At 44.2% G+C, this 13625-nt stretch overlaps 1 protein-coding gene across 2 annotated transcripts; it reads right to left on the bottom strand.

Annotated features, from left to right (window-relative positions):
* Window positions 1-390: 390 nt before the first annotated feature.
* Window positions 391-13333, bottom strand: LOC110130351 (uncharacterized). 2 transcript variants are annotated; one of them, XM_070473604.1, is made up of 10 exons: window positions 12985-13333; window positions 12560-12744; window positions 12281-12406; window positions 11957-12149; window positions 11117-11239; window positions 8742-8893; window positions 7625-7711; window positions 5833-5979; window positions 5200-5397; window positions 391-1717 (listed from the first exon to the last, which is right to left on the bottom strand). In XM_070473604.1, exons 1-10 carry the CDS (start codon window positions 13331-13333, stop codon window positions 1565-1567), a joined length of 1713 nt encoding a protein of 570 aa, XP_070329705.1. In that variant the 3' UTR covers window positions 391-1564. The 2 variants fall into 2 exon arrangements, with proteins under 2 accessions (XP_070329705.1, XP_020737922.2); XM_020882263.2 differs by having other exon boundaries at window positions 12560-13333.
* Between the last annotated feature and the right edge of the window lie 292 nt (window positions 13334-13625).

The following is a 13625-nucleotide window of genomic DNA, read 5'->3' on the forward strand; positions in this document are numbered from 1 at the left end:
AACACACACCCAGGAGAATGGATAAAGTAAAAAAGATGGAAAATGCTAGTTCTGATAAGGATGGAAAGCAGTTGGAATTTTGATCCATGGCTGGTGGCCGCGTGTGATCACTTTGGAACGCTGGTTGATAGTATGTATTAACGTTGAGCATATCCATATCTTCAGGCCCAGCACTTGTCCTAAGTTAATACCTGACTAGGTACAGTCATCAAAAGGTGCACAGAACTATTTATATAATCCCAACCTGGAAAATACCCACCTGTAGATCAGTATATGGTGAATAAATTAAGATATATCTGTACCACAGAATACTTTACAACAAAGAGAATCAACAAACTACAACTACCTGCAACAATATGGGTAAATCTCACAAGCTTGAAGAACAAAGAATTCATATTTCATGATTCTATTGATGTAAAATTCATGAATAAGCAAAAACAATTTATGATGTTTGGAGTCAGGATGGTGGCCACTCTCAGGGGATGGGTGACTGGGAGGGGAGACGTGGGTGCTGCTGGGAGCTGGTAAAGTTCTATTTCTTGGTCTGGACACTTACATGGGAATGCTTATTTGGATGGTTTCATGAGGTGTCCATTAATAATATGTGCACTTGTATAGTTATATGATATTGTAACAATGCAATAAAATAATGTAATAAAAATGTAGTTTTCACCCCAGATACTGGTGATAACTTTGTAATAGACTGGGGCCCAGGGCTAGAGTTGGTGCTCAGCCATGTCTCTGGGTTGTTTCTGATCTTGATCTCAACATGTTTAGGTCACTGTTCTGCATGAGAATAATGAGTATAATAATGCTTGGGGTTTTCTCTTTGCTAATTATATGTGACAAATATTAATGTTTGTCCTTTGGAACCAAGCTATTTGGTGGTTTTTAAAGATATAACAATGTTGGAGAAGGTGAGGATGGGATGTTCTGAGAGAACAGCATTGAAACAAGTATACTATCAAGGGTGAAACAGATCTCCAGCCCAGGTTGGATACACGAGACAAGTGTTTGGGGCTGGTGCACTTGGTAGACTCAGAGAGATGGGATGGGGAGGGAGGTGGGAGGGGGGATCGGGATGGGGAACACATGTAAATCCATGGCTGATTCATGTCAATGTATGGCAAAAACCACTACAATATTGTAAAGTAATTAGCCTCCAACTAATAAAAATAAATGAAAAAAAAAGATATAACAATGTTTTAAATGCTTCCAATTAAAAACAAAATGGTAGTAGGTATCATTATGGAACAGTGGGAGAAATCGTGAATGAGAAGGCAATAGATCTGGTGACTACTTGTTCTCTTCCAGCTGGGTGAACTAGGGCAAGTCCAAGTCTCAGTTCCAGCTCTTTAAGACCTGACCTGCCTGAAAGCAGAGGGATTAACTCTGGAATCTAAGATCCACCATCTGTTGATAAAGTTTTAAAATAAATGACTGATGATATTACTTGCTTATATCACCATTGATTTCCAATCTTGTGTTCTGCTGACATGTTCAATGATAAACATGGTCCCAAACACACACCAAAAAGTTGCAAAGTATATAGAAAAGTATGGTCTCAATGCTGTAGCTCATCCGAACATCTCACCTTATCTTCATCCCCAAGCTGATCTCTTGTTTCTTTTGGGAGTTTTTGCTCTGAAGCAAGGATGCTTTTTAGGAAGTGTTCCATGTTGGTAAAAAGGAGAAGATCTTTGTTTTTCTTAATATACTGTAGAGAGTATGAAAGATAAATTATAATAAACTTAAGATTTTTGCTCTCATTTATTCTGAGTACTCTTGAATCTTCTTTGCCAGTACCTCAGAGTACTATACACAGTTCTGCTTTCCTAAAATAAAATGAGATCTCTTCATAAATGGGTTGGCAGAGTACTAATTAATACAAGCTCTGCAACTATCTCTGTCTTGGAAAAGAGGCTTTTAATACTTCTAAGCTTCAGATTTCTCATCTGTAAGTTAAGAATAAGAGTAACATCTACTCTATAAAGGCATGGAGAAGGTTAAGTGAGATAATGTATGTAAAGCTCTCAATAGAACACCTGACACATGGCAAGTGTGTAATGTTTGCTAGTATCTGCCTCCTAGATTGAAAAGTTTTATTACATAGCATCAGTGTCGACATAAATCTATTCATTAGCACAGTAAACATATTAAAAGCCTGCTCTGAGGCTGGAATGTGGATTATATCAGAAAAAACAAAGCAAACAACTCTGCCCTCATAGAGTTTATATTCTAGCAGGGAAAACGGAATAAGCAAACGTAAGTAAATCCTGAGGGGCTCCCCAGGTGGTGCAGTGGTAAAGAATATGCCTGCCAATGTAGAAGACAAAGGAGACACAGGTTCAGTCCCTGGGTCGGGAAGATCCCCGGGAGGAGGAAATGGCAACCTACTCTAGTATTCTTGCCTGGAGAATCCCATGGACAGAGGAGCCTGGCGGACTGCAGTTCGTGGGGTTGCAAAGAGTTGGCCATGGCTGAGCGACTGAGCACACAGGCAGGCAAAAATAAATTCTGTAATATGTTAGGACGTGATACAGGATAAAGAAATGTGGAGCAAAGAGAAGCTGATGAGCAAGGTAAAGAGGGTGGCAGAGTAAGACAGGCTTGTCAGGATAGTCCTTGAGGTGACACTTGAACAGAGACATGAAGAAGACAAGGGAGTCCAGCATAGACCAGGGTTTCTTAAAGTCAGCGCTACTGACATTTGGGGATGGATGATTTTCTTTGTGGGGCGGTCCCATCCACTGTAGGCTGTTTAGGAGCATCCGTGGCCTCTACCCACTGGTTAACAGTCAGTAGCACCACTTCCTCTGAGTCAGACAATCAAAAGTGTCTTTGGAGGTTGCCAAATGTCCTGTCAGGAATAAAATTGCTTTTGTTGGGAGCTACTGCCTTAGAGGGATGAGCATTGCAGGTGGAAGCCTTAAGATCAGTGTCCCTGGAGTGTCTGAAGAACAGCAAGGAGGACACTGTGGTCGGAGGTGAGTGAATGAGGGGAAGAGTAGGTGACAGTGTGAGACACAAAGGGGACATGACTTCTTAGGCTTTTACCCAAGTGAACTGAGGAACACAGCAGGACTTTGAGCAGTCCCAACTTTTACTTTCAAAGGATGACTCTGACTACGGTGCTCAGACTAGACTGTAGAGAGACAAGCTTGGGCTCGGAGATGAGTTAGTAGGTCTGATGGTAGTTTAAGCAAGGGATGCCTTGCATCAGGTTGGTAGCAGCGCAAGTGATGAGAAGTGATCAATCATGGATATACTTGAAGATACAGTTTGTGAAGGATGAGTTTCTGAAGAATTTCCTGATGGATCGGTTGTGGGGTATATGAAACAGAGAGAGATTTGGCCTGAAGAGAAGACTTTGACTTGAAAAATCAGAAGGACACAGTTGCCATCAGTGGAGATGGGGAATGTTTTTTTTTTTTTTTTTTTTGGGGAATGTTTTAAGTGGAGCAGGTCTGGAAAGAAGATTGGCTTTGGGCATGTTGAGTCTGAGCTACTTGTAAGACATTCCCCTGGAGATGGTGAGTGTGTGTGTTAGTCACTCAGTCATGTCTGATCCTTTGTAACCCTCTGTAGCTGGCCAGGCTTCTCTCTCCATGGAATTCTCCAGGCAAGACTACTGGAGTGATTTACCACTTCCTTCTTCGGGAGATCTTTCTGACCCAGGGATCGAACCTGGGTCTCCTGCATTGCAGGCAAATTCTTTACTGACTGAGCCACCAGGGAAGCCCAGATGGTGAGTAAGCAGTTGGATATATGAGTTGAGATAGAGTTGGGTTGAGGGTGAAGAAAAAATTTAAGAGTTGTTGACATATAGATGAGATTTAAAGCTAGAAGACTGGACGAGATCCCCAAGGGGAGTGAATATAGAAGGGGACAGGACTGAATCCTGTCCCTTGAATATTAAAGAGGCTAGGGAGCAGAGGAAGGATCAGCAAAGGAGACTGAGAAGGAACAGTCAGAGAGGTAGGAGGAAAACTAGAGGAGGCCAGTGTCCTGGGAGTCAAGTAAAGAAGATGGATCGAATTGGAGAAAGTGATCAGGTGTGTCAAATGCTGCTATTAGGTGAGGACAGAGTGTTGGCTGTTTTCTGAAACTTGTGCTAGACTGTAACAATTTTGTAATCTGGATGACCAACATCACCATCACCAGCAACAGCCACAAGATAAATCAGTAACTAATGGAGATTTAATTACAGGGAGATGTATATGGACTATTTCCTCAGCAGTCAGGTGATCAAGAACCTAGTCTCAATTCTACCACTACAAATAGCTGTATGGTTTGGAGCAAACTGCTTAATCTACCTTTAAATACAAATGTGACTAAAAATATGTATGCTACCAAGATTGCTGGGTGGCTTGAATGAGACTATATGTGTGTGTGTGTGTGTGTGTGTGTGTGTGTATACACACATATATATGCCTTGAAAATGTATGAAGTTTTATATACATAATGAAAAAAAGATATGCTCTTATTTATAACTCAACAATGAATTGACCTTTAATGGAAGAATAGAAAATAGTCTTTTTAAGATGATAGATTTAAATTTTATATTTTAATAGTTAAAAAGCTGAGATAATATTGTTATAAAAGTACTTAATAAGTATTAAGAATGCCACTGTCAAACTTGAGCAGAAAAGAGCATACAATAAATTTGGGTAAACAAGCTACCACTTGGGCATCTAAATGTAGTCTCTAAGTCACAGTAAGTTTTATAGATGGAATTCTGCTTATTTATTGATAATATGCTAATGGGACATGAATGAACTGTGGAGCCATATTTGCAATCCCCAAGAGCCAGGTCCCCACTGTCTGCCCTGTAGAACATAGGATTTAAAAAATACTGTCATATTTGGTTTGAGAAGCAGCCTGAATGTCAAGGCAATGTGCCATCTAGGGAGGCAAGAAACACCTGCATAGGTCGTTCACAGAGGCATTTACTCTGTGAAGGAGTCGATTTTAAAACCATGTGCTACCCAGGGAACTTCGCTCAGTGTTACGTGGCAGCCTGGATGGGCAGGGAGCTCAGGGGAGAATGGATTCATGTATATGTATGGCTAAGTCACTGTGTGCACCCGACCTACCACAACATTGTTTATCAGCTATGCTCCAATATAAAATAGAAAGTGTAAACAAAAAACACAAACAAAAACAAAACCACAGGCTACACAGGTTAAAATCTGTTACCTCCTCCGACGACTCTGGCTCCAAGCGGGACTCATGCTTTCTTACGATGAGTTTAGAGAGAAGGTCTCTTCCTCTTTCAGAGACGGGCTGCTCTCCCAGCAGAAGAGCACTTATGTTTTGGCCAAGTTTACTGTCCTGGGAAACTGTCGACATTTGCAGAGTGATAGAGAATGCTTCTCTGAAATAGGCCTGCAGCCCCTGGTCAGGAAAAGTGAGAGCAGAAGATGAGTCTGGCCTCTAGGAAATGGCTAGTGAAGCTTTAAAATAACAGTTAAAAAAATATGGGGCTTGAGATGGACCATCTTTACTCGCCTGCACCATGGGTTACTATTGTCATTTGTAATTTTGGTGAGGTTCAAATACTGACAATGAAATATCCACAGAAAGTGGCGATGCTGTTCTCAGAGGAAGGCCACTTCTTTCCAGAATTCTTAGAGAGGTGTATGCATTTTTCATATGCTGCCATGGGAAATTTGGTCAGGAAAATCTTAGCCAGGCAGTAGAAACCAAGGGCCACCAATGGGACTTAAGTAGACCTGAAATGTTTCAGAGCTTATAGCATTTACTATCTTGGGGAATAGGCATGAGTCACAGAGTAAGAGAAGCAAAAAGCCCTCTGCACGTTATAAATACCTTGTAAAATGACCTCAGAAAGGCAGGGCTGGAGTCCTGGTGGAGGTCATCGGCAGCAATGTGGGCCAGGCAGTGGATCAACAGCAGAACAAAACTTCCCACTGATGCCAAACACTCTCTCCTAACAAACAGTGTGTTTTCAGCTCTCTGAGTGGAGAAAACACCCAAACATGGGTATGTCAACCTCAGGGAATATTTCCACTGCCTCTCTCTTTTTCTAGTTTTATCTGATCTAAAACAACTTTGGGGATCATGAAGTTAGAGACCCCCTGTGTTAAATGGAAATTTATCGAAGGGAGGATTCAGAGGGCAAGGGAAAATTGTTTCAGCTCAACTCTCTGAATAAATCACTTTATCCATCATCTCCCATCTTTTTTTTTTTTTTTTTTTTTGCTACCCCTATCTTATAGAAAGCAAACTTGGAAATTCAGAGAAAAACTATTCATGTATCTCTGTTTTTATTTTTATTTTTTAATACGTGAACTCCAATTACTTATTGGAGAAACTTATTCAGTGGTTCTCAAACTTAGTGTGAATAAGGATCATTTGGGTGTGATTCTATTTTGGGAACCTATCCCAGAATTTCTGGTTCTGTGGGCTTTAGGTAGACTCGCCATTTCCATTTTACCAAGCTCCCCAGGTCGTTGATACACAAGGGCCCAAAGACCACAGTTTGAGAAGCATAGTCTTATGGGCCTCTCAGGTTTTCTTTGTCTTTCATGCCTTTTTTGTAATCAAGTTCTCAAATCTCTTGTCTTGCCTAATTGATTTGAAATAACTCCTTGTTAATTCTCTTAAGAGGTGATAGGTTGGCATGGAAAAACCTTAGGTAATTTGGAATCAGACAGTCTGAGATCAGTTTCTGGAATTAGCTGCGGGTGTCAGCACAGACGCATGGTTAAAAAATGAGTTTGGTGTAAAATTCATCTGGACTTGAGTTTTGACTCTTGCCACATTGTGATCTTGGGCAAGTAACTTGGCCTCTCCGGGACGCAATTTCCTAATGCATAAAATGGAAACAACAGGAGTACCCTTCCCCAACCCTTGGGGTTAGGTGGCTATAATTATAAATGAGATAATGCATGTGAGACATATGGCCAAGTGCCTGGCACATAACACTCCGTGGCTCCTGAGTTTGCTTCCCCATCAGTAAGATAGGAGTAAAGATTGCTTACTTCATAGATGCTTTGAGGATCAAGTGAAATAATACCTGGAGAATATTATACATGGGTAATTTTTGGTCTTATTAAATCCCCTAACAACCTCCTAGCCAAGTATAAGCCACTTGCCTGTCCTCTAACCTTGGTTAGCAGCCCCCTCTCACAATCACTGTTTTCTGTCATAGTGTTTAAGGTCCATATACACTAGCTGAGAGGACCGCCACAGCACTGCCAGTCTACGTGTTTGAGGAACTACCAGGACAGGAACAATTTAGATCCTTCTCCATAGAAAGATGCTGGCTCTGCAGGATTTCCTGAGCTTGGAACCATGCCTCTTACGGGAAACACCAGTCTGGAACCACTGGCTTCGATAAGGACAGATTCATTAATGGGCACAAAGCCATTGTGATTCTCTGGGCACAGGCCAGGACATAGTCATTTCACTAATTAGAGAAAGCTCTTACATGGGAACATTTATTACGCCTTAGCCAGATGACTTATTACTTAGAGGGAATAAAACATCTGAGGACTTAGAGAGAAAAATGTTCTATAACATTTGCTCTTTTTGCGCCTGTCTCTACTAGACCTAGAATTTGACAAACCTCACACCTGGGATTGGGAATTTGAAATACCTGATAGAAGAAGGAACCTTGGAAGGCATTGTCTGAGGCTTCCATGGCAGGAAGATGAGAAGCAATCTGCAGGGTGATTTCTGGAGCCTAAAAAGAATAAAAACAAATAAAAACAAAACCTATCCCTTTGCTAAAAAATTCTCATGTAGCTCAGTTACATAGCACCAACCAATAAATGGGAAGTAAATGAACTGGGGTATTAATTTAAATTATAACAGGTAAGTGGATTCAGTATAGACTACAGGAAAGTGGAAGGAGTATTTGTTAACTTGGTGTTTGAAATTTATGCTCACTACCAGATTTGATTTGCCACTTTTCTAAACAGAGGTACAGTAGCAGTCAGGCATGAAGCCTCTCGGGCCATGATGCCTGCCTTCTAACCCTTTTGGTTGTGTGTTCTTGGAAAAGTTTCCTCACCCATTCTGTATCTTTTTCCCTCAACTTTAAAATGAGAAAAAAATTAGTATCTATGCCATTTGGGTTTTGTGATGATTAAATGAGTTAATTCATACAGACTAATATAACAGTGAAATGACAACCGATTCCAGTACTTTTGCCTGGGAAATCCCATGGACAGAGGAGCCTGGTGGGCTACAGTCCGTGGAGTCTCAGAAGAGTTGGACATGACTGAGCATGCGTATGCATATGCAATAGAACAATCATGAACATGTTTTGTGTCATGTAATTCATTCGGTTTGAGTATCAGTTATTTCACCTATAAAAAATTTCCATTGTCAAAAAAAAATATTACACTGTCTCATAGAATCAGAATTCAGGTTACTAGGTGTAAACAAAACAATGTATACAAAATTGCTTTCTACATTATAAAGTCTATATAGACTTCATTATAAAGACAATGAACGTTGAAGCAGTGGTGGGAACTCTCAAATCAAAGGAGAGCCCACTCTCTGCCTGTATTCTTCTCCCCATTATCCTATCATTTGAGAGATTAGGCTTTCAATTGGTAAAATGATTCACTTAGGAGAGACTTAGAAAGTTCTCTGTTCCTGGTGCTTCAGCCTAAGAAATATCCACTACCTCCAAGCCTCCTTCCTGGTGACCCTGCTCTTCTAAACTCCATGGACGACTGCTCCACAGAGACCAGAACCAAACTCACCTGAAGCTGGGGGGTGAGGAGGTGTAGGATGGAGAGGCCATGCTGGTAAACCACGAACTCCCTGGCAGAGAGGTCTGTGGATGGCACAGTTATCAGCTCTTCCTTCTGCATTATCTGAGGTTTGGGGAGATCTTGCAAAGAGCTTTTGAGGGCTGCAGGGGAAACAGCAAGACTTCACTGACTATTCTGTGCAGTAACAAGACATTAATTAAACAACAACAACACAATTCAACTTAGGAAAAGGTGTATTTGGATCTATCCATCTGTCCATCCATCCATCCATCCATCCATCCATCCTCCTGTGCTAAAGCCTCCTATATATACATTGTGGCTCAAGCCTTCTGCCAGTGTTCATGGAAAAGAAACTGAGTCCCAGTCATTAGGAACAAAGTCACCAGAACAACAGAATGAGGGTCCAGAAAAGATGGCAACACGTTTTCTTCTATTTCATAGGGTTGTTTGGAGCATTTAAATATAATGTACTCAGAACAGTGTCTGGCACCCAGTAAGCACTCAGTAAATGTTAGTTGTATTAAGAGTCTCACTGCCCCACAGAATTGTCTCTATTGCACTTTGGGTCTTTAAACATTTTCTATTGTCTTTTTATTCTTGAGAGGACAATAAAAAAAAAAGACTTGACTAGCATGGTATAGGAAAGAATGCTGAGCTAGCAGTCAGAGGACCTGATTTCTGGTCCAGGTTTGGTAAGACTCTGGGAAAGTCACTTCACCACTTTGAGTATCTGTTATCTCATCTATAAAAAAATTCCACTGTCAAAAAAATACTCCACTGTCTCATAGAATCTGAATTTGGGTTACTGGGTGTAAACAAGACAATCTGTACAAAATTGCTTTCTACATTATGAAGTCAACATAGGCTTCATTATAAAGACAATGAACATTGAAGCAGTGGTGGCTACTCTGACTGTATTCTTCTTAGTTTACCCCAAGGGGAGGCAGAATTAATATTGAGAATGGTCAAGTTCTGGGGCCTGCACATTTTTTCTGTAAGGGTCAAACAGTAAATATTTTAGGCTTTTACAATCAAGAGGCAAGATTGGGGTTCACAGTTAGTGTTCCCGATCATCCCGGTAGAAGTGTGGCTTTATTCCCTTACAAAACCTCCCCTTGCTTCTCTGACACAAAGATCCGCCCTCCTGAGAACTCACCAAAATTGCTGCCTTCATCTTCCTTTCTGCACTGCCTTTAGAATGTTGGATAATTTTTCATTTGGGGGAGAGGTTAAGGACACATACTCAGGGGTGAGACTCTCTGGGCTTGAATTCTAGCTGAACTCATTAGCAATATGAGTTTTGACTGTTTACTTGACCTATTCAGAAGCTTCCGTTTCCTTATCTATGAAATGGCTAACACCACATACTTTGCTGGGTTGTTGTAAAGATTTAATGAACTAACAGAACAAAAGATTTAGAATACCACAGGATATATTGTAAAGCACTCTGCAGAAATGTTATTCTTTTGACATTTTCCCTATTCCCAGGAGAAGGGATAGGCTACCCACTCCAGTATTGCTGGGCTTTCCTTGTGGCTCAGCTGGTAAAGAATCCGCCTGCAATGCAGGAGACCTGGGTTCGATCCCTGGGTTGGGAAGATCCCCTGGAGAAGGGAAAGGCTACCCACTCCAGTATTCTGGTCTAGAGAATTCCATGGACTGTATAGTCCATGGGGTCACAAAGAGTCAGACATGACTGAGGAACTTTGACTTTCACTTTCTAATCATTTAAAAATATAAAACCATTCTAAGCTTATGGACTGCATGAAAACGTAGCAAGCTGGAGTTGGCCTGTAGGCAATGGTTTGCTGACGTGAAATCAGATTCAAAGATGTTTTTGGAACTGTGCTTACTAGTGGCCTGCATCATGGTCAGCTGAAAGACATGCACTCATTTCCTGTTAATCCTCTCCCACCTGGGATGTAGGTGAGTTGAAACAGATTTGAGTCTCCAGTTCAGGCAGGCCAGCCATGTTCCCTTTCCAATTTCAAGGGGGTGGTTTTAGTAAAGTAATCTGGAGTCCCTTTCTGGGGCAAGGTCTTCTTTCTCTCTGTCTCCTCTATCTCCCTGTATCTCACACTCTTCCATTAACTGCTTGTAACACATGACTGGGATAGAATCTCAAGATTTAGATTCAGTGCTTAGTGGGTAGATAGAGGGCCTTTAGGAATTCCCTTGGGGACTTTTGATCTCTGTTCATTATTCCTCATATGGAAAACCCCTTGGATCTTAGGATGGGGTGAGGAGAAAGGGATGATGGTGAGTTGGGATTTTGGTACTTCCAGTCCTGCGGGTTACACCACTGGACACCTTCACTGTGTCATGGTAAGTCTAAACCAGAGCCCCCAGGGGAAGGAGGTCACCTGGTTTGTGATGTGCCTGTCCTTGCAGTTCAGCTTCATCCCTGAGAGCTTGGGACCTGATGTCTACTTTCCTCAGGGCTGAGAAGAGTGGTGAGGTCCACGGGATGTCAACTTTATCTGCATCTGAACAGAGGAGAAGAAAGTGGCTGTTGTGACTAAGGGCAGAGGGCTGTGGCCAAAGTCTAAAAGAGCATCGGGTGTGACAGGTGGCTCTGCAGCGGCCTCCATGCACCCCTGTGTGTGCCCATGCCCCTGGGTTATCTCCTCCTTGAGTGTGGGTTGGATTTACTGATTTGCTCCTAATGAATAGAATATGGCAAAAGCGATGAGATCAGGATGCAAAAAGGCTATTGTTTCCATTTGGGGCGGGGGCTCTCTCACTTGCTCTGAAGGAAACCAGTTGCCATGTTGTGAATGCCTTATGAAGTCCATTTGGCAAGGAACTGATGTCTCTGGACACAAGTCAGTGAGGACTTGAGTTATGCCAACAGCCATGAGAGTGAACTCAGACTGTGCAGTCAGACCTGGAGATGACAGCAGCCTGGCCTGATCTCTCGATGTAGCTTGTATGAGACCCTGAACCAGAGGCCACTAGCTAAGCTTCTTGACCCACAGAAAAACTGTGAGATGATAATGTTCATTGTTTCAAGCCACACAACTTTGGGGCAGTTTGTTACACAGCAAGGTATAAGAAATACATTGAGTTTCTTCATGTTCTTGAAGAACCTGCCACAGCCACACCCTTACGGAGCTCGAAGCTCTAACTGTAGCATTAGCACTTCATCACACATGATCAGAACTGGCGTCAGAAGGTAACTCTGGCCCCACGATCCACCTCACCTGTTTCTGGTCCCCCATCCTCCAGTCCTAGGCCGTGGCCTTGATCTCCCATTAATGCTCCAGTGAGGCTCTTCAGGAAAGGAATCAACAGGGGGCAGGCAGCAGCCTGGTCCCTGGGAGAAGTGGTGCTGGTTCCATAAAACCTGTCTGCAGGGTAATTCTCCAAACACACAGGGGTCCCCGAGGCAACAATCTAGGATGAAACAGTCAGAACCTAGTCCTGTGCTTGGCTCCGCATGGTTTCTCTGGAGCTTCTCTCTGTTGGAGAGCTCCCAACAAAAGCTGGACACACACATCTCCTTGGCCAAGGACAGAGGTCAGTACCTGGATGTGCAAGAGTTGGAGGCGGCTCAGCTCCCGCTGGTACTGCAGCTGACCAAGGGCCCTATCCAGGGTACTCTGCCTCTCCCTCACCACCTCCTGAAGCTCATTGGAGAGATGCTGGACCACCTAGGACACAGGAAGTGAAGTGCCGTGAGTAGAAGGGAGAGTCTTTCTCTTTCTCCCTACTCCCCTCCCAGCCCACCTGCAGAAGAGCCACGTCTGATGTCACGGGTGAACGTGCTCTCTCATGGGATCCCCTCATCAGCCTCCGAGTCTCACCTTCCTGGAGCGGCTCCAGACCTGTGGGCTCTGGCCCTTGCTGCACTGTAGCCGCATCTCCTCCTCCTGGCCCCGCAGCCGGCCTACCGCTTGCCTGAGCTTTTCCTCGGCCTGCCCTAAACTCTGCAGGACTTGCTGCAGGCTTAGCACCACCTGCGCCTCCTGCGCCCACTCCTCTCTGTCTGCTGCAAGGGGCAGAGAGAAGAGCCACGTGGCAGCGCCTGCCTCTGGAGGGAGGGAGGAGAAGGAAAGACACGGTGGTTTTTTGGAGCCCAGGGAAGGGACCTGCTGGGTCAGAGCCGGGGACTGGCTGGATACCTGGGAGGTTCCGAAACACGTGGAGAGGGATGGAGGGACCCAGGCTGGGGACCTGGGGTTGGCGGCACCCCTCCCGGGAGGTTTTGCTCCGAGGATCGGCGCCCCACCTTGAGCGAGCAGGTCCCGCTCGCTCTGGCTGCTCTGGCCGCTCAGGGCTCCGGCTCTCCTCTGGGTCTCCTGCAGGCAGCGGGCCTCCAGGGCTCTGCAGGCCTCCTCAGCGGCCCTCAGCTGAGAGGGCGGGAGATGAGGGGCACAGAAAGATGGGTCCAGGAGGGGAAGGCAGGAGCTGGGGGCTGGGCCAGCTCCTCCCCCCTCCCCCCATCCTGCTGAGACACTTAGGAAAGAAAAGGGAAAGTGAAGTCGCGTCCGACTCTTTGCCCCCACCATGGACTGTAGCCCGCCAGGATCCTCCATCCATGGGATTTCCCAGGCAAGGATACTGGAGCGGGTTGCCATTTCCTTCTCCAGGGGATCTTCCCGACCTAGAGATCAAACCCAGGTCTCCCTCACTGAGGGCAGGCTCTTTACCCTCTGAGCCACCAAAAGCCCCGAAGTCTGGGCTTGGAGCTGGGGGATGAATCCTGGAACATTTTCTGCCCTGAGATGGACTCCATTTCTGCGGTTGGTGGGAGAAAAAGGTTCCCTGCTTCCAGGAGAAACCTGTGGGGACTGGGGCCCGGAGGAGGGGCCTCTGGGCTCACCCGCAGCCCCGGGATTTCGCCGGGTGTGGAGAGCAGTCCCGGGCTTG

This window comes from Odocoileus virginianus, chromosome 10 (assembly GCF_023699985.2).
Source record: "Odocoileus virginianus isolate 20LAN1187 ecotype Illinois chromosome 10, Ovbor_1.2, whole genome shotgun sequence".
Taxonomy (NCBI): Eukaryota; Metazoa; Chordata; class Mammalia; order Artiodactyla; family Cervidae; genus Odocoileus; species Odocoileus virginianus.